The sequence below is a fragment of the Rhinopithecus bieti genome, unplaced genomic scaffold (genome assembly GCF_001698545.2).
Source record: "Rhinopithecus bieti isolate Rb0 unplaced genomic scaffold, ASM169854v2 scaffold_15850, whole genome shotgun sequence".
Lineage (NCBI taxonomy): Eukaryota > Metazoa > Chordata > Mammalia > Primates > Cercopithecidae > Rhinopithecus > Rhinopithecus bieti.
In genome coordinates this window covers 4,211,763-4,239,115 of record NW_016809273.1, presented here as the reverse complement: position 1 = coordinate 4,239,115, position 27,353 = coordinate 4,211,763, and the positions used below count along the sequence as shown (strand labels likewise).

Genomic DNA, 27,353 nt, shown 5'->3' with positions numbered 1-27,353 from the left:
TCTTATTTTAAAACTGTTTTGGGGCAATATAATTTTTTTGAAATTGTAACTTACAATTTTGGCTAAGTAACTGAAGACTCTTTTAACCTCACTTTTCTTATGCTATTGTCTCCAGTTGAGTACATTTTCATAGGAACTACTTTCTGGTTACTAAAATTTAAGGAAACAATAGGATATATCATCTTTGCTAAGGCCTTAAGTATATCTGTATTCTCCATCTTAAAATACCAACTTGCATCATGTGAATCTCCCCTTCATTTTGAAAGGTTCTCATGGAGAGACATGGATAATGAGTCATCTGCACCTTCACAATGATGTCATGCTTGTATTAGATGGCCTACACATTTTCATATGCAATGGTGCTTCTATGAAGTTGCAAGAAATGAGACACCAAAATTATATAAAATAAAAGGCAGTGGTAACACATTTTTCCCCCTCTACAACTATATTAGCAGCTCAGTAACAACACATGACAGAGGATAAAAAGATAGGGTGCAGACATTGTTGCTAACGGCAGTGCAATATAAAAGCAAGAGTTTTAGTTTGCTGTGAAATGACACAAGATCTAGAATTGGTTTCATCAATAATTGCATGACCACCAAGTATCTTGCTTGGCTTATGAGAATCTATCTAATATACAGTTTTGCCTAGAAAAATACTTACAAAACACAATAAAGTCAAATGAATGGCATCCTAAGTCTTTATCTTGGTTTTCCCAGTTATTAGTAATGTCTCTTTAAACAAGTAATTTTATTTTTTGCCTCAGTTTACCATCTGTAAAAAGCAATTAAACTCTATGACTTTTGAGGCATTTGCAAATCGAACATTCAATCATTCCATATTACCATAAACTCATTATGTCTTCTTAGGTAAGACACTTCCATTAAAAAACAATTATTTATCATATTAAAAAATTACTGAATGTGGTTATCTACAAATTGTAAGCAATACAGTCCTTCTCAAACTACTGTGCTCTCCCTGCTTCTAAGAGATTTGTAAATCACATTTTACAGCCCTCCTAATAGACGCAGTACTCCTACTATACACAATGCTGAAATGCTTTCATTTTTAAGACTATAAGGATAACCACAATTAAAAAGGAAAAGCAAAGACAAATTCAAATTATTCATGTCGTACTTTTACATGTCCCATGAACCACTAAATTAAGTTTTAGTTCATTCTCTTAAACTTGTGGAAAATTTTGTTTTTAAAAACCATCTGATTATAAATTGATGCAGAAATGATGTTGGAACTGGCAGGCTACCCTTGTAAAATCAGGGAACACTGGCTACATTTTTCTGCATCGCTCACCTCAGCGAAAAGTAATCACATTAGAAGCTTTGTTTTCGGGACTGAGAGGCATGGCTCACATCTTTTTTCAGGAAGCCTTACACCCCATAATATTTTATCTGGGGAAAAAGTGTATTGGACAGAACACAAAAACCTGGTTATTTAAGTGGGGATTGGGTCAAACAGAGGTGCATTATGACTTTTATGAGCCATAGGCACTTGTGCCTTTGGAGGCCATTCCTCCAGGAAGAAAATTAAAATTATTTCACGACTGAGTTGCTACAAAAATGAATATAATCCAGATTATATTATATTCACTTTATCTTTGGATTTCAAAATAAATTAAAATATTTTTGTGGTCTCCTAAAAGTATTGAGGACCTTGGGCCCTGTGCCTAATGGAGAAGTTGGCTGTTGGCCAACGAGTCAAGCTCTTATCATAGGCCAACACTTACTATGATGCCTCCCCTCAAAACACTGGAAACAGCTTGCTTTTCTAATGTGATATTTTCTTAAGTTTTAAACCTCATTCTGTATCTAAATAGAAGAGAGTATGTACTATCATTCCAACCTATACGAAGTGGGTGTTATAGGACTAGAAATCAGAAAAGGTATGGAATTCCTTCTTCTCTTTCTCTCTAACTCTATAAAATCTCTCCCTCCAAACTGTGTAAATTATCTATCAGAATTATGACCTAACCTCTCATTAGGAGATGGCCAAGTTCTAAGTGACATGGCAAATAAAAATGATTGAGAAGAAGAGCTATAGAATGTAACTCACCATCATGGAAAATATCTGTAAGAACGATAATCAATAGAAAAGAGGAGAGTAAACTGAGACTTGCTAATGTACATGCAGGAAAATATCCAGTGATTTTTACATTTATCATGATCTTTGCATTTATCATGACCTTTTCCTGGCTTAACAATAATTTGGACCAAAGCTACTGCCTCTAACCTCATTTCATCTCTCATATGCTTCACTCTAGTCAAACTGGTCTTCCTCAAACTAGTCAGGCTTTTATCTGCAATAGAAGAAAACACTTGTGAGGCTGAGACAGGAGGATTGCTTGAACCAGGGAGGTGGAAATTGCAGTGAGTCAAGATGATGCCGCTGCACTCCAGCCTGGGTGACAAGAGTGAAACTCCATCAATAAATAAATAAATAAATAAATAAATAAATGGAGAAGGAGAGAAGGAGAAGGAAGGGGAGTGGAAGAGGGAGAAGGAGTGGAAGAGGGAGTGGGAGGAGGAGAAGGAGAAGGAGAAGGAGAAGGGGAAGGGGAAGGGGAAGGGGAAGGGGAAGAAGAAGAAAAAGAAGAAGAAGAAGAAGAAGAAGAAGAAGAAGAAGAAGAAGAAGAAGAAGAAGAAGAAGAAGAAGAAGAAGAAGAAGCAGCAGCAGCAGCAGCAGCAGCAGCTTGTTAGTTTGTCTGTTGGGCAAACTCTTCCCCAAGATTTTCACATGTATCTGCCCTATATTTGTATAAATGTCACTTCCTCTGAGATGACTCTGTCTGAGCCCCTTACCTTACTTAGGATAAGTCTCCATCCCTTCATTCTCTATCCTTTCACTTGGTTGTGTATCACTCTATCACACTTATCTCTACTTGAAATTACATACGCTTGTATTGTCCCCACTGCTACAAATGCATATTCCATAAGATAAAGAACTTTTTTTCTAATGTTCGCTACTGTATCCCCAGCACAGTATTTTGTCCTTTGTAGATCCTTATAACAATTTGCTGGAAGAGTGAATAAATGACTAAAAAAAGAAATCTGAAAATGTGTTTTAGTTTTTGTAAATTAAGAGATGTGAGCTCTTCTTCCCTAGCCTGCCCTCTGGAACTACGATATAGAAAATATGAAGCTGATAAAAGGTACTAACTAAATAAGAGAATTGAAGTGGTAAAATATATGGGTCATTTTCTACTGTTTCCTTTTAGATGCTTATACAAGAGCAGAAGTTGTTTATGAATGGACCAGAGAGCCAGCACGCTCAGTGGTTGTAGCAGAAGATGGATCACGTCTAAACCAGTATGATCTTCTTGGACAAACAGTAGACTCTGGAATTGTCCAGTCAAGTACAGGTAAGTATGATTTTGTTACTTCAGACATGGAGGAAGAAGCAGAAAAATATTTTGTGAGAACTCAATAAGTCATTCAGTAACACAAGTCTAGGAGAGAGAACATTTCACTAAATTGGGCATCCATTGAGCTGGGAACTAATGTAAACTTGGTAGACCTGTGACCTTGGACATGTCATTTCATGCCTCTTGACCTCTGTTTCTGTTTGTTTGTTTGTTTGCAAATTGAGAAATTGGTTACATGTGATTACTGTAGCACAGCAGGTAGCTATGTGAACTCTTAGAGATGAACATCTGGATTAAATCCTTACTCCCTGACCTTGTCAGTTGTTTGTAGTCCCCTTGCAGGATGGTTCAAGAAATACATTAAATTCACAGAGAGCACTTATCACAATTCCTGACACATAAACAGCTTTTCATAAATAACTATTTATATAGTCTAGGCTCCATTTATTACCATTAGTTAATGAATTTAGCCAAATTTGTAGCGGTGATTATTACACGTAGGACATCAAAAAGCCAATCCTTCTACAATTTCATTTGTATCTCTAACCAAGCATCTTCCACAGCTAAAGCCAACAGAGTCATAACCACATTATTGATCACTCCATGTAGGAATTAAAAGTAGATGGCATGCCATCCTTTTTAGTGTAGTAACTGATTTACTAATTCTATACTCAAAACTAGACCAGACACTATGGAAAAGCTGGACCTACATCTTTAATGTTGTTTCAAACAATAAGATAATAGTTTTGTTATTCAAGTATCCATTTTGTGCTATCTGAAATGTGATCATTAGACCAGATAATTGTAAATAAAAGCTGAACTCAAACAATTAGAAAAATATATGTCCCACAAAGCTTATTATTTACTGAAAGCTTTAACAAGTGTCCACAATTACTTTTTCAAAATTATGTCTTTCAAAATTTAAGTGGATTTTATTCACTGTCATTTGTGATTTCTAAGGAAACGTGATGTAGTAATAAATAAGAGGAGTGGCGCTAAAAAACTTCTTCCTCTGATTTCAGGCTTTATATTTGGAGCCTCACAAGCATAATACATTCAAATAATAGGTCAACCTCTCTTACTGTGATTATTAGATAAGTTCTGATTAACAGGATCTGTCTTTTGCTTGTTTTAAAGCCCCCATTGCTAGCCTAGAAGCTTAAATGTTTATGTCTTTTATTTTTTAAAAAATGGAGACTGTTTTTCTTTTTTTCTTATTTCAAATCCAAGTGACATAGTGGAAAGGTCATAGGCTTTGTAGTGAGGAAGATGTGAACTCAAGTCCTGGTCCTGTCGCTTAGAAGCCTTGTGACTTTGGGCAAGTCATTTGTTCACTTGGAAACTCTAGTATTGCCTAACTAATGATAGTCCTGTATTTTGCATTAAAGATGAAATAATATAAAATATTGCAGAGTGTTATACAGTAGGTACTCAAAATGGTAAGAGCTATTGCTGTAGTCCTGAAATATCCCAAAACATGAAAAATGCTCAAGATTTTTCCTTCTTACAACATATTATGTTGGAAAAGATAGGAAAATAAACTGTGTTCTGTGTTTACTTTTTAAAACTTGAATGTCATTATAAGCTGGATATAATGGCAGTCACTACAGACTAAATGATAGACAAGCTCAGATCTTGCTGTCATGGAACTTGAGGTCTAAGGGAAGTTGAACACATAAACTATAATTATCAAAATTGGTAGTTTAAGTGCTGTGATTAGCATTTTTTTTTTTTTTTTTTTTTTTTTTTTTTTTTTTTTTTTTTTTTTTTTTTTTGTGATGGAAGAGACCACATCTGTCTTCTGTATCCCTATTATATTCTGTAGTAGTTGAGACATAGGAGGCATTGAACAAATATTTTGAATTAATGAATAAAAAGTGAATCCAGCCTAAGACGATCTAGGAAGGATTGTTGCAGGGGTTGCCTTTTCATTTTGTTAGTTGGAATATATTGGGGGGTAAACAATCACTCTCTAGGATCCAGGCAGATCACATAATGCACACGTAAATTTTCCTCAAGGAACTCTCCATCTATTTTTGTTAGAAAGGAAGTTGGAGAATGTTGGGAAACAATTCAAATGCAGTAGTATGCAAGCCAAAGTGCAAATATGTATGAAGTCTCAAAGGTTGCTTAGAGGAGGAAATATTCCTACTCTAGTTTTAGCTTTAACAACCTTAGTCATGTTACTATAGCCCTTTTAATGCCTGAGATCCCATGTGTTCAAAATTAGAGGCTTAGACAAAATAATGGAGGCCTTCCTCACCTTAGGCTTTCAAAGGATTCAACCTATCTACATTCTGGATACTCAGAAAAAAAATGCAGCCATTCAATAGAATGAGAGACAGTGGCCCAACCCATTGCCACCTATGAGGGTAGACCTCATAGGCTGGGTCCATTAGAAGTAATCATTCTGTGCTAGAGCAGTAAGTTCACCTACATAAAATAAAAATTTTTTCCTGTCACCACATAGTGAATATTGGTGGGTAAGGAGAATAATGAACAAATTCTCAAATGGAAGCTCAGTTTGATGTATGTTTCAACTCCACAATAACACACTGTATTACACTTCCTCTGGGGCCACTTTAGCTCACCAAGAATCCACCTTGATAGATTTCAATAGAAAGAAACAGAGACCTTTGTGTAAGGTCTGCAGTGCTGTATTTTACATCTCTTTGTAGAACCCTGAAAGCATTAAAATAAATGACCTTGAGTACCATTACCTCCCTGTTTCTGCCAGAAGACTAGAGAATGATGGTGAGAGAGAACACACACATTGAGAATAACTAAATAAAAGGCATCTTCTTCTACTTTAAAATTCTCCCTGGAGAGAGAATCAGTCAGTCCCTTGGTAGTTTATAAAGTGCTGTCCTTTTTGCCTGCCACCAACACATGTGAAAACAAACATACAATCCTACTGACCTCTTTGAGGTCAAAATATTTTCTAAATCACTTCATTAACATAAGAGGGAAAAAGATGGAAATCCTAGCACAATATTTGAATTTCTAGTTCAGTACAAATACATTAGAGGTACAATTTCTTCCTTGGATTCTGCCATTAAATTTAGGAAAAGAATATTTAGTTAGAGCCTTAGTTTTAAGTGCACTTACTCACCTGGCAGAAAAATCCTATTTGACAGAGTATATGGCAGAGAAATAGGCAAACGGGAAAGATGATCCAGTTGGTTTTCAAATCCAATGTGTCTTTATTATTCATTTGTTTGTCCATGTATTCCTTAAATTGCTTGTTCGTTTACTCTGCCTGACACAGTGACTGGGCTTGAAGAAGAGAGATGAAAGGCACAAAACCCCTGCCCTTCAGAAGCTCTTAGTTGAGTGAGATAAACAGCTAACATGCATTGGCATTGTTCTATTCTTCATATCCAATACTCACAAAAATCCTAGAATTTAGGTAATATTATTATCCCCATTTTACAGATGGGATATATGGAGGCCCAGAGTTTAAACATTATTCCAAGGTCACACAGCTAGGAAGTGGCAGAACTAGGATTTGAACCTGGGTTGTTGACCTGCAGGGTATATACTCTCAACTACTTATCATTCCAATAACAAGCATCAGAGACACATAAGATGTGGAAGCATATTTGTTAAGAGTATGAACCCTGAAGTTCTACTACAAAGGTTTCAATGCTGGTTTTGCAACTTATTTACTGTGTGACTTTTGACAAGTCTTTTAATTTTTCTGTGTTTTTTTTGTATATATCTTTTTCATGAGCTATTGTGAGATGGAAATAAGGAAATATATGTAAACAGCCTAGAAGAGTATCTGTTTTGTAAAATGTATGCACTAAGTGTCCGATATTACTATTAATAATAAGAGTAGGGCTGGGTGCAGTGACTCATGCCTGTAATCTCAGCACTTTGGGAGGCTGAGACAGGCAGATCAGATCACTTGAGCCCAGGTGTTCCAAACCAGCCTGGGCAATATGGAGAAATCCCATCTCTACAAAAAACTAAAAAATTATCTGACTATGGTGTTGCATGTCTGTAGTCCCAGCCACTTGGGAGGCTAAGGTGTGAGGATCACATGAACCCAGGGAGGTAGAAGCTGCACTGAGCCGAGATTGCACCACTGCACTCCAACGTGGGTGACAGAGTGAGACTCTGTCTCAAAATAATAATAATAATAATAATAATAATAATAATAATAATAAAGCTAGTATAAGGGAACTACATGATGGCATAAAGGAAGAAGAAGTCATTTCTACTTGATGTGTTGAGGGTGGCATAACCCCTTGCTTCTTCCCACTCTCACCACATTATCCTTTCTAAGTAATTCTTTAAGGAGAGCCCATGCAAAAATTACTACAGTGACTTAAGGACATGAAACATAACTTATAAAGAAAAATAAAATAATTAAATTGGTCGTGAAGCATAATATCAGTGTCCAGAAAACAATAATAATGTAATACCATGCAATGTTTTAAAAACACACAATGATGACTGCAAGTTCTCCATATTTACCTAAATAAATTTGATTATACGAAAATTTGGTAAGTTTGGTGAAAAAGAAAGTTTCTTGTGAATGACTATTGTTAATCCTTAAAAGAGATGACTAAGAAACATTGTAGGATTCTCTTTTTTGGACACAGAGTCTTCTCTGCATGAGTTGATATGATGATGATCCTGAAGGGTCAAGATAATAAGAAAAGCAACTGTCTCCTTTGACTAAGGAGTAACAATGGTGATCAGCATTCATCCAAAGCGTCAAGGGGCTTCCATTTATAAAGACTAGTACATGGTCTCCAGAGAAATAATTATAACTATAGAATGCAAGTTCTGGCAGGGGGGCGGGGGAAGGACTTCTGTGGTCATTTGGTCAAATCATTTATATTTCAAATGAGGACATGGCCCCAGCAAGGCTAAATGATGGAGAGCTATAATCAGTGTCCCCTTATCTCTATTTAGAATCTCTGAAGCAATTAAAAAACATAACTACCACTTTCTCAATAACGTTCTTGATAGAAAAATCATTTTGCAGTATTAGTATCCATAGATAATATCAAGTTTAGAATACTTGGAAGGAAAATGACAGCTTCACAAAGAATCAATGTTCAATACAATTTTGTTGAATGACCAAGTGGTTGATTCTCTGAGCTAGAGAGAGAATACATGTCTGTGTTTTTAATCTTCATGCTGTAAATCTCCATAGAAATCAAATTTTTAAAAAGTACTTTCACTCATATTACGTAATTTTATCTTCACATCATCCTAGGAGACAGTTAAGTTAAATACTATTATATTAATTGGACAAATCAGGAAACGGAAGCCAAATGAACCCACATAAGGTATTTACCTTCAAGTAACTAATATTTGAGAAAGCAAAGATTGAAATCCAGGTCTAAACAAACCTTTAATGCTGTTTTGGAAAATTATATTAGTTTCCTTTCTTCCACTCTCCTTAATTTTGTATTGCAATGTATCAGAAATATTGTCACATCTAATTTAAAAGCTTCCTTCAGGGTTAAATAAACTGCAAGAATATTTGAATTACAATTCTCCTAGACTGTTGAATTAGAGGAAAATAATTTGACATGCTTTGTGCATAAGCACTTGATGTCTAGACATATTATTTCAATCCAATTTAGGTGACTGGTTTTTTTGTTTTTGTTGTGTTTTTCTTTCATTTTAAAGCTATTACAATGTGATTCTGATATTGCTTCCCTTTTCTTCCTTATTTGAAAGTTTTGTGCCAACACTCTTAAAATTGTATTTAATTTAGGAAAAGGTTTCAAGACATTGGAATTTCTTCTATTTATCCTGTAATCTGTTAGGGAAAAAGTTGTTTATAAAACAAATATAATGTCAAATAATGGCTCTTCAGATCTCAAAAAATTATATTCTTTTCAGGATCTTTGCAAAAATGTCATGTTGAGAACAACAAAAGATAATGGAATGTATACACACACTCATTTTTCCGACATTATATAAAGATGAATTTTTTTTCTTTGAGCTGGTGACATTTTGCAGGCTGCAGTCGAATGAATTGTTAGGAATAATAATGCACGCCCCTGAGATGGTGAAGTGTAGCATGGGTATGTCCACACAGGACTATATTTCAGTAGTGTTTGGGAAAATTGTTTGTCTACATTTTTCTAAAATCTGGATCACTTCTTTCTTTTCAAATGACCTTAAAGGTATCACTAGAAGAACACACAGAAAATAATAAGAAATTAATCTGGTAACATTCCATTTGTCCTTTAAAAGAAAGATGCTTGTGCATTTTGTTTTGATTGAGTGACTGTAAGCCTCAGTGCATCCATTTTCACTATAGGCAGGTATTAAATGCTGAGGATATGGCTGGTCATGCTACATAACCAAATAACTATTATTCTCTTTAATTAGCTTTCAGTTTGGTGGGAGGGGTATGTGCAGTTAAATAACTAAAATGCAAAGTATGAGATATTATAAATATAAACAAGAGTTGTAAAGTTGAACACAGTAAGTGTGCAGTAAAGGGCAGGTGCTATTATCAATAACAATTAATAATGAGATCAGGCATAAGTACATAGATAACTTCCTGCTAGAGAAAGCAGGATATGTTATTCTACCAACACTTCTACAAATTCTGATTGAGGAGAAATGTGAAGAAAACGGAGAAACAAACTAAAAAAATTTTTTTTTAAACATTTTAACATGGTTACATGGTATCATCTTAATTAGAACCTTTATTCTTTTTTATCCCAATATTGTGCTTCTGACTATTTTGTAAACAAGAAAACTAAGGATAAGAGAGTTTAAGTGAGTTACCAAAAGCTACACAGCAGGAAAATAGCAGAGCTGGGTTTTGAAGTCAAATTCATTTGCTTCCAAAAACTAATACATTTTCTTTTATAAGACAATAATTTCTATTCCACTGAGGACTTGGTACTTGGGCTGGAACCAGCCTATAGACGAGCAAAATATTCAGCTGCAGAAGATAAGTAGAGTTTTGTAGGCCAATATATTGAGATGTTGAAGTGTTTGAAGAGACAAGAGAATTCAATGCATATTAGAGCTATGCTATGCATAGTCTTAAACACAGATTAGGAAGTTTGCTTGTTACTTTGTAGAACTGGAGTCAGTTTATACTGTCACACAAGAGAGGGGCAACTGTTTGCTACTGGCCTCTAGTGTGTAGAATCCCGGAATGCTGCTAAACATTCTACAATGAATAGGACAGCCACCTTCAATAAATGATTTTCTGTTCAAAATCGTCAATAGTGCTGAGGTTGAGAAAGCCTAATGTTGCTAGTTGGACTCCATTAAGATATTTTAAGTTAAAAAAAAGAGTGGCAGAATCGCACATGTAAAAGATCACTCTACATCAAAATTTAGGAAAAATTGGAGTTAGGATGTGACTAGAGCCAACAAGAAACAAAGAAGACACGAAGGACTGGAGGCAAAAAAGATGCAGTCTACAAGGGAAATAAGCACAGTGACCATGAGGTCAGAAAAGATAGAAGCAGTGATGATGCCCAGGTGAAACTGAAATTGTGATGATCAGCTGACTCCTTCCTCTCTCTTTCCATAGCACTGTCTAACATCCAGTGATTAATTCCTGGTTTGTAGCTTGAGTGAAATGACCAATGATAGTGCCACTAGTTAAGAAAGAATCTCAGTGAAGAAGCAGCATTGCTGCATGCTGGTCATTCTTTTGCGGAAAAAGTTAGCTATGAGAGTTTTGGACAAATCTAATTGGTGGTGTCAGTGAAAAACCAGCATCTGTGGTATGAGATATTGTCTAGTCTAGTTTTGGGAATACAGAATAACTGTTAGTTATTTTGAAGATGTGGTCACTTACAGATGTAAATTTTGTAGCCATCTGCACGTCTAGATAAAGATGACACTAGAAGCAGGGGTAACTCCTTGTTACAGACAAGAGAAAGTAAGGAAGAGAGTTGAGGGCAGAATTATACCTTATTTTCTTCAGGAATCCCTACTCTTACTTTGAAGAAAAATGAGAAGAGTGGCCCAACAGATATAAAGAATTTGATAAATAATTTTTATTGAAATAATCAATGAGTGAGCAAAATAGATTAAAAATGAGATATAAAATGAAAATAGAAATCTTAAAACTGTGAAGAAGGTGTGTAGCCAGCTCCAGCTCCAAGACTGAGAAAAGGGCTTTAATTATAAAGATTAACAGGTTCTGAACAGTGGTAGTCACATGATAGGGACTGAGGTCAGAGGCACATAGGGTGAGATAAAAATGTTAGGTCAAGTAGGGAGAAGTTTGGAGAAGAAAGGAAGGAGAAAGGTGAGTTCTAAAGAGTTATGGCTTTCTTAGCCATAACACATCTGTTTCTCTCCTATCCATCCACAGATAATTAACCCTATATTCTGAGTGAATAAGGCTAAACAATTCTAAGATTTTTAACTGAGAAAGTGTAAAGCAAAAAGAGAAACAATAAGACCCTCCTGCAATTCGGGTTGTGTGGCTACTGCTTTATACCTCTAACTGAAGTCAGAATTTGGAGTATTTAGGACCTTGGAGAGCACCTAACTAGACCACTGTTTCCCACATCAGTCTAGGAACTGGGACAAACTCAAAAGCTGGTTATAAATATACAGATTTTCCTGGCCATTCAAAACCGGTTTGTAAATCTAGTTGGGATTTGAAGAACTGCATTCTTCAAAAGTTTCCCAGGTGATCCTGGAAAATAAATTCTGAGAAACAAAAGGTTCTAGCCCACTCTCCTTATTTTGTAGATCAGACCATGCTAAATTACTCATCTGATGTCAAAGAGATACTTAATGCAGTGCTGGAGCTAAAATTAAACTGTCCTGACATACACACAAAAGCTTCTTCAGTAGGTATTGTGGATCTGCTCTGTAGTGGACACACCGGAGATCTGATCTGTTTCTGACCCATTGGTCTATGTCACAGGGTTTAGCATTTTGCCTTCTCCGTCAGTTTAAGGATTGGAAAGCCAGTCCTTAAATATAAACTCAAGTTTGTTCCTTCAATATGTGATGTATTTGAATTAAGAGGTAAGAATATCTTTAAAGACTCTGGCACCTCAAGTCATTTTCCTGTGTGTTAAGTAGTTTCTTTTATTTTCCGGATAAAAACTTTTTTCTCCAAGAACTGGATGTCACATGGAGAAAGGATGTGTCTAACTCTCAGATGTTTGGTACTTATAGTAAATCTCAGAGATTACTTTTTTCCAAGGTCAAATTGCTCATCTTTCTTGTCTGTTTTACTTCTCAGGAGAATATGTTGTTATGACCACTCATTTCCACTTGAAGAGAAAGATTGGCTACTTTGTTATTCAAACATACCTGCCATGCATAATGACAGTGATTCTCTCACAAGTGTCCTTCTGGCTCAACAGAGAGTCTGTACCAGCAAGAACTGTCTTTGGTAAGTGCCAATCAAGATACATACCCAAGGAAGGGTATGGAGGACAAGGTATGTCATATCTGTTTAATCTGAAATTTAAAAAAAATTATACATTCAAATATGAAGTTCATACAACAGAAAGGTTCAAGAAATTGCCACTCTCATTATGGTATGTGGTTTTTTTAAAAAAACCTTAATTTAACTAGCATGCTGTTTTAGTGTTTATGAATAGATGGTATTAATGAACAATTCTAAGATTTTTAACTGAGAAACTGTAAAGCAAAAAGAGAAACAATAAGACCCTCCTGCAATTCAGGTTGTGTGGCTACTGCTTTATACCTCTTTGATATTTGATATTTTGAGATAAAAATGAAATGAATCAGGCACAAAATGCATAATATTAAAATACATAAATAAAACTTAATATTTAAATAATGTATTTAGAATATATAACATGAATCACTGAGTTGTTTGAGAAGCTTAGAAAATATCAGCAGAACTACTTGTTTATGTTCATAAAAAGCAGGGTTTCTTTAAGTAGGGAGAGCTAATTAATGACCATCTTATCAGTATGGGAATATGTCACTTTACCTGATGTGTGCACTTCTGTAGAGTTACATGCATTCATTTTTTCTATTATGATATTTTTAACGACCTACATGCTTCAAGTTAAGAAATATAATTGGATATTGTTTAAAGGATAAACACTCTTTTACTAATATGAAAGCTTATTTCCTTATGTATTATTTTAGAGTGTGCATTTGATATGAAAAGGTATTTCCTGCCTATATCCCAGTATACTATCTCAACTGTATTTTACAGGCTGATAAAAATGAGAGATTCCAATACAATATCTTCTAGACACAGAATGCAGTAGTGAACTGCAGACAAACCACCCCTCTCCTTACAAAAATTGCATTCTGAAGCTTAAAATTGAATAATCATAAAATCAAATGCTTTTATACTAGGCACTATTCTATATGATTAGCCTATGTTACTTAACCATAAAACAAATTCTATCTGCCGTTATTATTTCTGGTTTTAAAAGTGAAATCTAAGAAACAACAGATTAAGTAATCTGCCCATAGTTAGGAGCTATTAGATGGAGCTAGGACTAAGACCCTAGCATTTAGCTCTGGAGTGTGTTCGCCTAATAACAATGCTGTGTCATCACCTCTGAGCTATCCTGCTGCAATGAAAATAATTGAAATGGGAGTGTTGTGGTTAACTTCATTTGGAAATCACAACTACATATTTATTGGTTAAAGGTGCAATTATCAAGGTTCATTCCACAAATATCAACTAGGCACCTGCTGTTTTTAAGAGCTGTGCTAAAGGATAAAAGCCTTAAGAAGCTTATACTCTAAACTGAGGATTATTCACCTGAAGAAATTCCTATGATATCATCTTTCAATAATATGTAGTGTATGAAAAATCAGTTATCTCAGAAAAAAAAACGGGACTCTGCTACAAGTACCAGAAACGTGTATTTTCTTCTGAACTTGGCAATATGCTTCTAGATTGGCAAACACCAAGTCATTGCTCTGACAATAGCCTAAGCATATAGCTAAATTAATATTCAGAATAATTGCAGCTGCAGAACAAAAGAACAGTTCATTGCATACTCATTCTTTCCCATTACCACGTGTCAATATGAACTAGCAATGAAGTCGCTGAAGACTAAGTCTTGTTAAGATGCTTATATCTGTGTGAGTATGCCTTTTTCTCACTAGGAAATTAAAAAAAATAAACGCAGGACATATTTATGTTTTGTTTTATTTTAGTTTTGTAGTCTGAGTACAACACTATATTGAAAAAGGTTATTTTAAAAGGTGATATTCCCCTTCCCACACCAACAAATTCTACTCTTTTGAGTAGAATTTCAGCAATCTTATACCTCAACAGACTCATGGCCTTTGATGAACATAACTATATGTTCGTAAACTTAGTTGTGACAAGTATTTTTGTGTTTCAAGTTTTCTGTTTCTAATATTTTAAGTTCACTAGAGTCACGAATACAATTTTCTAGACTTTTCACCTTTTAACATTTATTTTGTACACGTTTCTATGCTTTTTAGTTTGAACTGAGCACATTTTTTTTCCTGAGCTCTGTGAGATGCCTAGAAGGATCATGTAGATTTAAAAAGAAAAAAAGAACCAACCAAGCAAAAGTTGTACTTGTTAGTATAACCATTTATTAAAAGACATCCAGAATGAAACAAGGTTGCCGTCTATCTTACGCCTTAAAAGACCATATTCTTGGTTTTCCATGCTGTCTCTCATTTGAAGGCAATGTGGTCACTTAATTTTGCTGCCAAATACATCCAAGTTTGAGATTCAGTCTCACCACCTACCAGCTGTATGGCATTGGCAAATTTACTTCCTCTTATGGAGCTTCAGTTGTCTGTTAAATCAAAGTACAAGGAAAGTAAAGTAATGCTGTTTTTTTAAAAGTGAGACAACTAAAATAAAATATATACATTGTCAGGTTCGGTACTTGAAACTTAAAACTGTTCAACAAATCTATATTCTTTCTCTTTTCCTATAGCAGGAATTGTATTTTCCTATGGCACAAATTGTATCTTTGTGTTAATCTTCTTAACTGCTCTTAATTTATGGACACATTTGGTTTAAAAATACCCATTCCCACATTACTTCTGACAGCTGACTACATAAACGAAATTTATTTGAAAAAATTGAATTTATTGTAGCAGAGATTTATCAAAAAAGACTAAAGTTGTCAATTATAATAGTCATTAGTTTTGCCCTTATTATCAGGCTAAGTGCTAAACACTTCATTGCATTACCTTACTTCATATTCATAGTAGCCCTCCGAGTTAAACTTATTAAATCAACTTACAAGAAAAAAATTTGATAAACCCCAGCAGCTCAGGATTTTAAGGCAATTTTCTCAAGGTCATTCAGCAGTTACAGAACAGGGATTTGAAACTCGGTTGCCCTGAATTTTAATTACCCCAATATTTGCTAAAGTTAATATTGACATGTAAATTCAGGAGCCTGAATTTACATGTCATTGCATTTAATCCTCATGATAGTCTTTTGAGTGAGTGAGCAAAAATGTCCTTCTCCTAGAATTTCAACAATGGTATAGACACTGGAGAGAATGAAAGACAAGTCATCCCTTTTACAGATATGGGGACAGAGATTCCTACAAGTTAAATCACTTAGCAGAGGTCATAGAGCTAAGTGGTAGGGCTGAGACTAGTCACTGGAAGAGGTTAGAATTATTTCTACAATATGTGGCCTGATCCACCCTGAATGGGTAACTGTGAACTGTTTTTTAAACATTTTCAAATGGTTTAAAGGGAACCTGACAGCATTATACTTTTGTACTGAGTATAGTGCATTACATATAGTAGGTTGACAGTATTTGGTAAGTGAACGTTAGAGGGTATCATCTTTCTCATACTAACTTATATAATTGTGCAAGTAAACCAAAATGGGCTAACTTGAAAACTTCTTTGAATAGAGGACATTTTAATCACTACGGGTGGATTTGCAGAGTAGGAAAGATAAGGCAGCCTTATCAGAAAGAAAAAAAGATTGTAACATTTGAACAATTGTGTTCAAATGTTGGTACTGCTACTTCTTAGCTGTGTATTCTCTAGCAAGTTACATAAACTATATTATTATATATATGTGTGTATATATATGTGAGTGTGTGTATATGTGTATGTATATGAGACACACATGTCTCTATATATGTCAGATTTAGGAATTTCTTTAAAAGTGTAGTTATTTTTGAATCAGGAAAGGTAGTGTAAAACCATGAGTCAATAATGTGGCAATTATCCCCAAATTGTTCAATTATCTATAAATTATCAAAAAGTTATTGGCTTTCTGTTTTATATATTTGGGGTACATAGAATATTAAACAGAGCTGAGTATCCAGAAGTTGCTTATGGATCACAGGCAGTGAAGATCTGTGATTTCTATATCAAGAACTAGGTTCAGTGAGGAATATTATTTCTTGCCTTACCCAGGACACCCATGTTCAAATTCCTAATTTAAAGGAACTTACTATCTTCTTAACAGCACCTCGATAGCAGAGAATTTTATTCCTACAAGATATCTTCCTCAGTGCTGCCATTCCATGAATCACAGACTACACTGGAGTTAAATTAAGACTCATCAATTCCAAACCAAAATAAGATGATCTAGAAACCAAATTCTGTGATGATACTGTTGATTTCCTTTTGTTCAAGTAGGCTTTCCTATCATGGTGAAATTTCATAGTATGAACTGGCATCACATATGGTTTCCCCCCCCCCTTACAGGAGTAACAACTGTGCTCACCATGACAACGCTAAGCATCAGTGCCAGAAACTCCCTCCCTAAGGTGGCTTATGCAACAGCTATGGATTGGTTTATTGCAGTGTGCTATGCCTTTGTGTTCTCAGCTCTGATTGAGTTTGCCACAGTAAACTATTTCACCAAGAGAGGTTATGCATGGGATGGCAAAAGTGTGGTTCCAGAAAAGGTAAATGCTTTAATAGTCACTGTAGTACATCACTATTATGTCTCTTTAAACCTATGAAATGATATGTTTGGGTCTGTGGTCTTGGATGGAGTATGCAGAATAATAAGGATTCTTTTTTTCTTATGTCATAAACAATTAAGTGCCATGATAATTTCGTTATTGCTAAAGGGAGAGGTCATTCAGGTGAATAGATGTATAAAGTGGAGGAGATAAAGGAGAGACAGTAAGGCGAACATTTCTAGTCAAATATGCTTTCCTGTGGTTTCTCTTGATTTGAGAACAGTTTTGATAAACCTAATATTAGGAGCAAATAAACTTACTCAAATCCTTTATTTACCAAGTGCATTATAATTTTGTAACTTGAAAGTTATATTCTTTTGGTTATTTTCTGAGCCCAATCATTTGGTCATAAATGTATAACCATAATGACTCAATTAAATTAAGTTTGCCACATGAACCATCCCTAGTTCTCTGCAAAGTCAAGGGTAGGCACATTTTCTCTTTCCAAAATAGATATATGCTTTAGGGATCATAACACACAGAAATTACCAAGAAATGCCTCATGGTAGAAAATGTTCAAGTTGAGAATACTGTTGCTTCCCTCAATTAGAACCTATTACACAGTATGGATTTTATGTCACAGCTTGGGAGGATAACTCTATTTGTAGGGTTTGAAGAACAAGCATGTCAAAATGCAAGTAAACTTTGGGATACTATGATGAAGAGCAAAGACAGAGACAAACAGATTTTAAGATGTTTAGAAATAATCTAGAAGGAGTCACTTGACAGCAGCTTTTCTGAAACTTGGTTCTACCGAATATTAGTTTCTTAAGATACTCCCTGAAAATTCAGTTCTATGTTGATGCCCTCTTGAATAGTACTACATACTGTATTTCCTAGTCACAGCATATTAAAGGGGCTTAGAAGTTCTACAGTAAATAAATTGGTTTAACTGTGTTTATCCCATAGCTACACAAATGCATTAGATAAGAAAATCTTCTGTAGTGGTAAAATTGACCATATTTAATAAAATCTAAGGTGCTGCACTTCTTGATGGCAAAAGGCTATTAAATACTGTCTGCATTTTTAATTTATTGTAATAAGACAGGCATACATTATGTTTTTAAATTCTTAAATAAGGCACAGATTTAGGTTGCAAAATTAGGGCCACCTTGCTTAGCAACTTATACTTTTGCTTCTCACTGTTTACTAAACAAAATGCATTACTCTTTTCTTTCTACAGCCAAAGAAAGTAAAGGATCCTCTTATTAAGAAAAACAACACTTATGCTCCAACAGCAACCAGCTACACCCCTAATTTGGCCAGGGGTGACCCAGGCTTAGCCACCATTGCTAAAAGTGCAACCATAGAACCCAAAGAGGTCAAGCCCGAAACAAAACCACCAGAACCCAAGAAAACCTTTAACAGTGTCAGCAAAATTGACCGACTGTCAAGAATAGCCTTCCCGCTGCTATTTGGAATCTTTAACTTAGTCTACTGGGCTACGTATTTAAACAGAGAGCCTCAGCTAAAAGCCCCCACACCACATCAATAGATCTTTTACTCACATTCTGTTGTTCAGTCCTCTGCACTGGGAATTTATTTATGTTCTCAACGCAGTGATTCCCATCTGCTTTATTGCCTCTGTCTTAAAGAATTTGAAAGTTTCCTTATTTTCATAATTCATTTAAGAACAAGAGACCCCTGTCTGGCAGTCTGGAGCAAAGCAGACTATGCAGCTTGGAGACAGGATTCTGACAGAGCAAGTGAAAGAGTAAAGTCATGTCAGAAGGAGACAGAATGAGAGAGAAAAGAGGGGCAAGACGGTTCAAAGATACAAGAAAAAGTAGAAAAACAAAATTAACACTTAACTATAACCCCTAGGTCATTTGTAGATATATATTTCCAAATATTCAAAAAAAGATACTGTATATGTCAAAAATATTTTATGTGAAGGTGTTTAAAAGGATAAATTTTAAATGTTTCATGAAGAAAATCTTTAAAAAATCTATGTCTTTATTACACTATGGTGTGCTTGTGTTTTGTTTTGCTTTTAAACTGATGTATAGCTTTAACATTTTGTTTCCAAAGCTGAAGATCCCCATTATTTCTCTCTGAAAAAAAAAAAAAAAAATGCCTAACGCATTATTTTGTCATAAAACGCTCTTTTAAAATTCATGTAACTTTCATAGGCAAAGGTGCGGTTGCTCATTGTAGAGCACATTTAGTCCAATGAAGATAAATGCTTTAAATAGGTTTCTTCACTTTCATCTGAGCTTTTACCACTAGACTCAAAGAAGAATAATTTTAACAGACATGTATACTCAATAGAAACTAAACTAAAATAATTTTAAAATGTTCCCTTTTCACCCTATTTTCAGATAGCACATGAGCCCAATACTCACTTAATTCTTGTTATGAAGATGTTTTAGAGGGGCAAAATATTTTGCAAGCTCTGGAATTGTTGAATGTATTCTTTTATATAACTACATTAAAAGCTTTAGATTGAAATTTATGACTAGCAAACAAAAAATAGAATATATAAAAGATATATGTAAATATACAGCATGAGATTGTACATTTTTTACTTTTTTAAAATTGTGTTCTTAAAATATTGTGTAAGAATCACTGCTCTTAGCTGTTAGAATGTTGTTAAATGCTGTGGAAATACATTTAGAACCTGCATTTAAGAACAGAACAGCAAGTAGGAACCACATGGAACTTAAAACATATGGGTATGAAGTCCACTTACATAGACAAAACTTATAATTTCCAAACTGTTGTCTAGTATACAGTGATCAGTTGCTATCTGTTCAAGTCATGCCATACATTTCCCTATTTTAGGCTATTGTAATATAGAAAGAAAATGGGAAGCATTAGTTGGAACTAGAAAATGAACTGTATATTATGCTATATTTGCTAACACCAACTATTTCAATAAGTGTTGTACCATATGTAGCATTAAATATAAAATACATAAAAGAATGTACAGAAAATAGCTTTTATTGAGTAATATTATTACATTTCATTTATACTGTAGCAATATATTTGTAGGTACACTATGTAAGGGCTTTAAATAAAAGAGGTCCATTAATACTTCCTTATAAAAATTCTAGCCTGTTTCATTACTGCCCAGATGTTTTAGAGATACATATTTATGCAGAAGGTATTTTTGAAGTCTCCTTTTGTCTGATAGAGTTTAAAAGATATTTAAATTTAGTGTTCAGAATCCACAAGTCACGGTCTAAACACACTTAGAATACTACAGCATAAACCTGTTAGCATTATTGCCAAGTAAGACAGTTGGGATCCAAACCCAAGTTTTGAGCAATGATTTTCTCAAAAAGCTGCTATCCAATGATACAGGAAAACACACCGTGTTTTCCTAAACACACTTTTCTTTTTACATGTGCTTCATTGTTTGATTTGGTCCTGCCTAAATTTCACAAGCTAGGCCAATGAAGGCTGAATCAAAGACATTTCATCCACCAATATCATGTGTAGATATTGTGTATAGAAAATAAAATAAATTATGGCTCTAACTTCTGTGTTGCTGTTTATCTTGTTATTTTTCGGCGTTATCCTAATGTGTTTATTGAGAGCATTTTACTTTCCAGACTTCTCATGGCTAACTTTTGGTCTGTATTTTGCTCCTTAGATGTGAATATTTCTTATTAGTCTGCTTCCTGCTATGCAATGACTGCATTTCTATCATTTCTCAGTTTGTTAGTATATGTGGATAGTATTCTACTGTATAAATGATTGCAAAGTTTATCAAAAACAAATTATTCTATGTAGCTTTTCTACAGTGCTTTGCTAAACCATGTAGTACTAGTTAAGTCTTCCTTGAAAATAAAGATACACTCTTATGGGGGACAGTTCCTGTTTACTCCCAGGAAATTTTTTTAAAAGATGACACTGAATGTTTATTGCACTTTAGTGCAGTGAAGTGGCAATAAAACCTAACATGAATCAAAGGTTGTTTATGGCAGATGCATGTGTTGCTTTACGGAGTTTAGCAAAAGCTCTTAATTTTATGTCATACTGTATTCTACTACAATAATAAAGCTAACATTACTCAATAATAAAATGGAATACTTGACTTTCTTTTCATGTTTTGAAAGGACTTTTCATTGCTCTGCTTTAATGCATTTTTACATTAGAAGCACCTAAAAGTACCAACTGCTAGTAGAAATCTAGACCACTAGAAAGATACTAAAAAATATTAATAGTATGATCCTAAACTATGATTTAGAAAAATTAACATGGCACAAGTATACATATGTAACAAACCTGCACGTTATGCACATGTACCCTAGAACTTAAAGTATAATAAATAATAATAATAATAATAATAATAAAAAGAGGCTGCAGTGAGACTGTAAAGTACAGGAAAAATTCACATTCCCTATGGATACATGAGGAGGCAGTACGTTTTCTCTATCTCTAATCTTAAATAAAATATTAAAAGAAAAAAGAAAATTATTTATAATATAAAATGAATTAAACACCAGGTTTCTGGTATTACTGGTAGCACTTTGAAATTTATGAAATATAAACATAAGAGAATGAAAATGCTGAAATGATAATGGAATTTGCTAATATGTATTGATAGTATAGGAAATTCATTTTCCATTGTATCCTGAGACACTGATTTAATTGTTTTGAGGTTGCATCTGATCATTGTCATTTTATGAGCTGTCCTGGTGACTCTCAGTATGTAGCCAAAGTTGTTACATCATTAATACTTTTCATTTTAACTTAAATTCCTTAAGGTTTCCATAATCAGCCACATCAAGGTAAAGAAATACTTACAATCACACAAAAGACAATAGAAAAATCATTTCAATGATAGGCATAAAACCATAATTGGTTTCTACACACCAGACCACATGAGACAAAATTTCTGTTTTAGATGATGGTCTTGCCAGAACAACATAAATTGTATCTTAACAAATAAAACCTACATATTCCCTAGTAATGACTCACAACTTTATAAAAACTCACAATTAAAAATCCTCCAACAGAATGATTTATTCAAATAAAACTGTCAACATAAACTAACCGAACCATCACATTTGTTGATTTCTGGGTTCTCATAAAAAAGAATGCAGTGAATGATGACTATTTTGGCTATCAAACCAAATTCATGTCAAGGCTCGCCACATAATTCTCAAAGAAATCACAATAAGAAAGGGCTTGGCATTATTGCTGACCATCTGTTTGAAATTCATTGTACCAGTTAGTTATAACCTTCTGTTGGAGTTTACTGATATCTATCCAGCTCTTATGACCAGCAATAATAAACATCTAACTTGACTATATTATACTCACAATTCAGCAAAATAGTTTAACTTCAAATGTTGATTGAATTTAATTTAACTAAATTCTACTAACATTTGCTGAGTATTTTCCCTAGACTAAATACTGTACTTGATGATGGGGATGTAGATGTAAATATGGCCATTTTCCTTGCAAAAATAATGGTTATGTTGGGGAAGGAAAACAATCAAACATAATAAAATAAGTATTATGATAAAGTAGAGGATGCTAACCAGTATGTAAAAGAAGTGCCTTGCCACTTTTCATAAGGCTAGCAAACTGGATTTGTAGAAACTAATGATGTTCAAGTTGAAACTTGAAGTATAAGAGAAATTGAAACCATCCTGTACCTGGACTATGAATGAGTGGACTTTGGATCTAATGCCAATTTTGTGAGTCGTTAGCCATTAAACCACAAACTAAACATTTGAAACCTCTAAGATCCCTCTAGCTACTGGGATAGATACTGAGTTTGGCAGAGATGAAGATGACAATATAATCTTGGAAAGCTCAAAAGTTCATAGAGATTCAGAATGAATCTAAAATTAGAACACTTCCTGTATTACATATAATTACTGAAAAATGTGCAAGTATAGGAGACTTACCTGGGGAGTAGTATGAGGGAAGACTAACACTAACACTTTTAAATGAAAGTGTTAGTCTAGCTAGCTTTTGTTTTGCTTTAGCAATATAAACTTTATTTTTTCAATACAAGCTCCTTCAATTTAAGACACCTCTGTAAGCAATGATACCAGCCATTCAGTCCATCCCTAAATAACTGAGGCTCCTGGGAATGTAACCATGTAAATGCAGTGTTTTTTACATTAGTTGAAGACAATGAGTGTCCTTTAAAAATTGTTAAGACCAGAAAACAAAAAATGTCAGAAAGACAAATCAGGACTGTAATGATTTCCGATCAAAACTCTTGGAAAATTGCCCTAGTTTGATGAGAGACCCGAGCAGCATTGTTGGGGTGGAGAAGGACTCTCTGGTGAAGCTTTCCTGGCATTTTTCTGCAAAAGTCTTGGCTAACTTTTTCAAAATACTCCCATATAAGCAGATGTTGTCATTCCTCGACCTTCCAGAAAATCAACAAACACATTGCTTTGAGTGTTGCAAAAAATTGTTGTCATGACCTTTGCCCTTGACCAGTCCACTTTTGCTTTGATTGGACCACTTCGATATCTTGGTAGCATTGTTTTCAGGATTGTACTGCTAGAGTCCATTCCATCTTCTGTTACAATTCCTAGAAGAAATGCTTCAGGATCTTGGTCACATTTATTTAAATTTCCTCTGAAAGGTTTGCTCTTGTCTGCAACTGATCTGCGCATAATAGTTTTGGTACCTAGTAAGTGGAAACTTTGCTCAACTTTAATTTTAGGTAAAATTGTGTAAGTTGAACCAGTAGAAATGTCTATGGTGTTGGCTCTTTGTTCTGCTGTTGATTGTTAGTTGTCTTCAGTTAGAGCATGAACAAGATTAAAAATTTTATATTTGCAAATTGATGGAGATGGTCTGCTGCTATGAGCTTCATCTTCAACATTATCTTGGCCCTTCTTAAAAATAGTGATCCATTTGTGAAGTGTCTGTTCATATCCTTTGCCCACTTTTTGATGAGCTTGTGTGTTTTTTTCTTGCAAATTTGTTTAAGTTCTTTGTAGATTCTGGATATTAGCCCTTTGTCAGATGGGTGGATTGCAAAAATTTTCTCCCATTCTGCATGTTACCTGTTCACGCTGATGGTAGTTTCTTTTGCTGTGCAGAAGCTATTTATTTTAATTAGATCCCGTTGGTCTATTCTGGCTTTTGTTGCCATTGCTTTTGGTGTTTTAGTCATGAAGCCTTTGCCCATGCCTATGTCCTGAATGGTATTGCCTAGGTTTTCTTTAGTTTTTATGGTTTTACGTCTTATGTTAAGTCTTTAATCCATCTTGAGTTGATGTTTGTATAAAGTGTAAGGAAGGGATCCAGTTTCAGTTTTCTAACCAGATGGCTAGGCCAGTTTCCCCCAGCACCATTTATTAAAATAGGAATTCCTTTCCAGCCATTGGTGTTTGTCAGATTTATCAAATCGATCAGATGGTTGTAGATGTGGGTGTTATTTCTGAGGCCCTCTGTCTGTTCGCATTGGTCCCATATAACCCTGTTTTGGTACAAGTACCATGCTATTTGGTTAGCTGTACTCTTATCTATAGTCTGAAGTCAGGGTAAATTGATGCCTCCAGCTTTGTTCTTTTGCTTATGGAAAACTGTCTTGGCTATGCAGGCTCTTTTTTGGTTTCCACATGAACGTTTAAAGTTTTTTTTTTGCCCTATTCTGTGAAGAACAGTCATGTAGCTTGATGGGATGGCATTGAATATAGCAAATTACGCTTGGGCCCAGTATGGCCATTTTCACGATATTGATGCTTCTATCCATGAGCATGGAATAATTCTTCCAGTGTTTAAGTCCTCTTTTATTTTGTTGAGGCAGAGGTTTGTATTCTCCTTGAAGAGGTCCGCTTCACATCCCTTGTATGTTGAATTCGCTAGGTATTTTAATTCCTCTTGTAGCAATTGTGAATGGGAGTTCACTCATGATTGGGCCCTCTGTCTGTTATTGGTGTATAGAAATGCTTGTGACTTTTGCACACTGATTTTGTATTTTGATACTTTGCTGAAGTTGCTTATCAGCTTAAGAAGATTTTGGGCTGAGACGATGGGATTTTCTAAATATACAATCATGTCATCTGTGAACAGAGACAATTTGACTTCCTCTTTTCCTAACTTAATACCCTTTATTTCTTTCTCTTGCCTGATTTCCCTGGCCAGAACTTCCAACACTATGTTGAATAGTAGTGAGAGAGGGCATCCTTGACTTGTGCTGGTTTTCAAAGGGAATGCTTCCAGTTTTTGCCCATTCAGTATGACATTGGATGTGGGTTTGTCGTAAGTAGCTCTTATTATTTTGAGATACATTCCATCAATACCTAGTTTATTGAGAGTTTTTAGAACGAAGGGCTGTTGAATTTTGTCTAAGGCCTTTTCTGCATCTATTGAGACAATCATGTGGCTTTTGTCCTTGGTTCTGTTTATGTGATGGATTACATTTATTGATTTGTGTATATTGAACCAGCCTTGCATCCCAGGGATGAACCCGAATTGATCGTGGTGGATAAGCTTTTTGATGTGCTGCTGGATTCGGTTTGCCAGTATTTTATTGAGGATTTTTGCATCTATGTTCATCAGGGATATTGGTCTAAAATTTTCTTTTCTGTTGTGTCTCTGCCAGTCTTTGGTATCAGAATTATGCTGGCCTCATAAAATGAGTTAGGGAGAAGTCTCTCTTTTCTATTAATTGCAATAGTTTCAGAAGGAGTGGTACCAGCTCCTCTTTGTACCTCTGTTCGAATTAGGCTGTGAATCTGTCTGATCCTGGACTTTTTTTCGTTGGTAGGCTATTCATTATTGCCTCAATTTCAGAGCCTGTTATTGGCCTATTCAGAGATCCAACTTTTCCTGGTTTAGTCTTGGGGTGTTTATGTGTCCAGGAATGTATCCATTTCTTCTAGATTTGATTCTTCTCTCTTTTCTTCTTTATTAGTCTTGCTAGCGGTCTATCAATTTCGTTAATCTTTTCAAAAAACCAGCTCCTGGATTCATTGATTTTTTTTGAAGCGTTGTGTGTGTGTGTGTGTGTGTGTGTGTGTGTGTGTGTGTGTCTATCTCCTTCAGTTCTGCTTTGGTCTTATTTATTTCTTGTCTTCTGTTAGCTTTTGAATTAGTTTGCTCTTGCTTCTCTAATTATTTTAATTGTGATGTTAGGGTGTCGATTTTAGATCTTTCCTGCTTTCTCTTGTAGGCATTTAGTGCTATAAATTTCCTTCTACATACTGCTTTGAATGTGTCCCAGAGATTCTGGTACGTCGTGTCTTTGTTTGCATTGGTTTCAAAGAACATCTTTATTTCTGCATTTATGCAGAAAACAGACACATGAAAAGATGCTTATCAGAGAAATGCAAATCAAAACCATGATGAGATACCATCTCTTGCTTGATAGAATGGCGATCATTAAAAGTCAGGAAGCAACAGATGCTGAAGAGGATGTGGGGAAATAGGAATGCTTTTACACTGTTGGTGGGAGTGTAAATTAGTTCAACCATTGTGGAAGACAGTGTGGTGATTCCTCAAGGATCTAGAACCAGAAATACCATTTTCCCCATGATCCCATTACTGGGTATATACCCAAGGGATTTTAAATCATGCATCTATAAAGACACATGCACATGTATGTTTACTGTGGCACTATTCACAATAGCAAAGACTTGGAATCAACCCAAATGTCCATCAGTGTTAGACCGGATTAAGAAAATGTGGCACATATACACCATGGCATACTATGCAGCCATAAAATAGGATGAGTTCATGTCCTGTGCAGGAACATGGATGAAGCTGGAAACCATCATTCTCAGCGAACTATCACAAGGACAGAAAACCAAACACTGCATGTTCTCACTCATAGGTGGGAACTGAACAATGAGTACACTAGGGCACAGGGTGGTGAACATCACACACTGGGGCCTGTCGGGGGGTGGGGGGCTGGAGGAGGGATAGCATTAGGAGAAATACCTAATGTAAATGATGAATTGATGGGTGCAGCAAACCACCAAGGCACATGTATACCTATGTAACAAACCTGCACATTGTGCACATGTACCCTAGAACTTAAAGTATAAAATAATTTAAAAAAAATAGTTATCCATTTGTGAAGTGCTACTGATTTCTTTGGGATATTGTCCCCATAAAATTTCTGTAATGTATCAGTGATT

At 35.0% G+C, this 27,353-nt stretch overlaps 1 protein-coding gene across 4 annotated transcripts in view; it reads left to right on the top strand.

Annotated features, from left to right (window-relative positions):
* The window catches only part of GABRA1 (gamma-aminobutyric acid type A receptor subunit alpha1), a 63,445-nt gene extending 42,132 nt beyond the window's left edge, over positions 1 to 21,313 (top strand). For 3 of the 4 annotated variants that reach the window (XM_017889040.1, XM_017889041.1, XM_017889042.1), the window contains 4 exons: positions 3,233 to 3,376; positions 12,591 to 12,743; positions 17,021 to 17,223; positions 18,467 to 20,765. In XM_017889040.1, the coding sequence (XP_017744529.1) occupies positions 3,233 to 3,376; positions 12,591 to 12,743; positions 17,021 to 17,223; positions 18,467 to 18,778 (812 nt within the window). In that variant the 3' untranslated portion in view covers positions 18,779 to 20,765. Of the gene's footprint in view, positions 1 to 3,232; positions 3,377 to 12,590; positions 12,744 to 17,020; positions 17,224 to 18,466 lie in introns of all 4 variants that reach the window. The other variant, XM_017889039.1, reaches the window with a different exon arrangement.
* Positions 21,314 to 27,353: the final 6,040 nt, after the last annotated feature.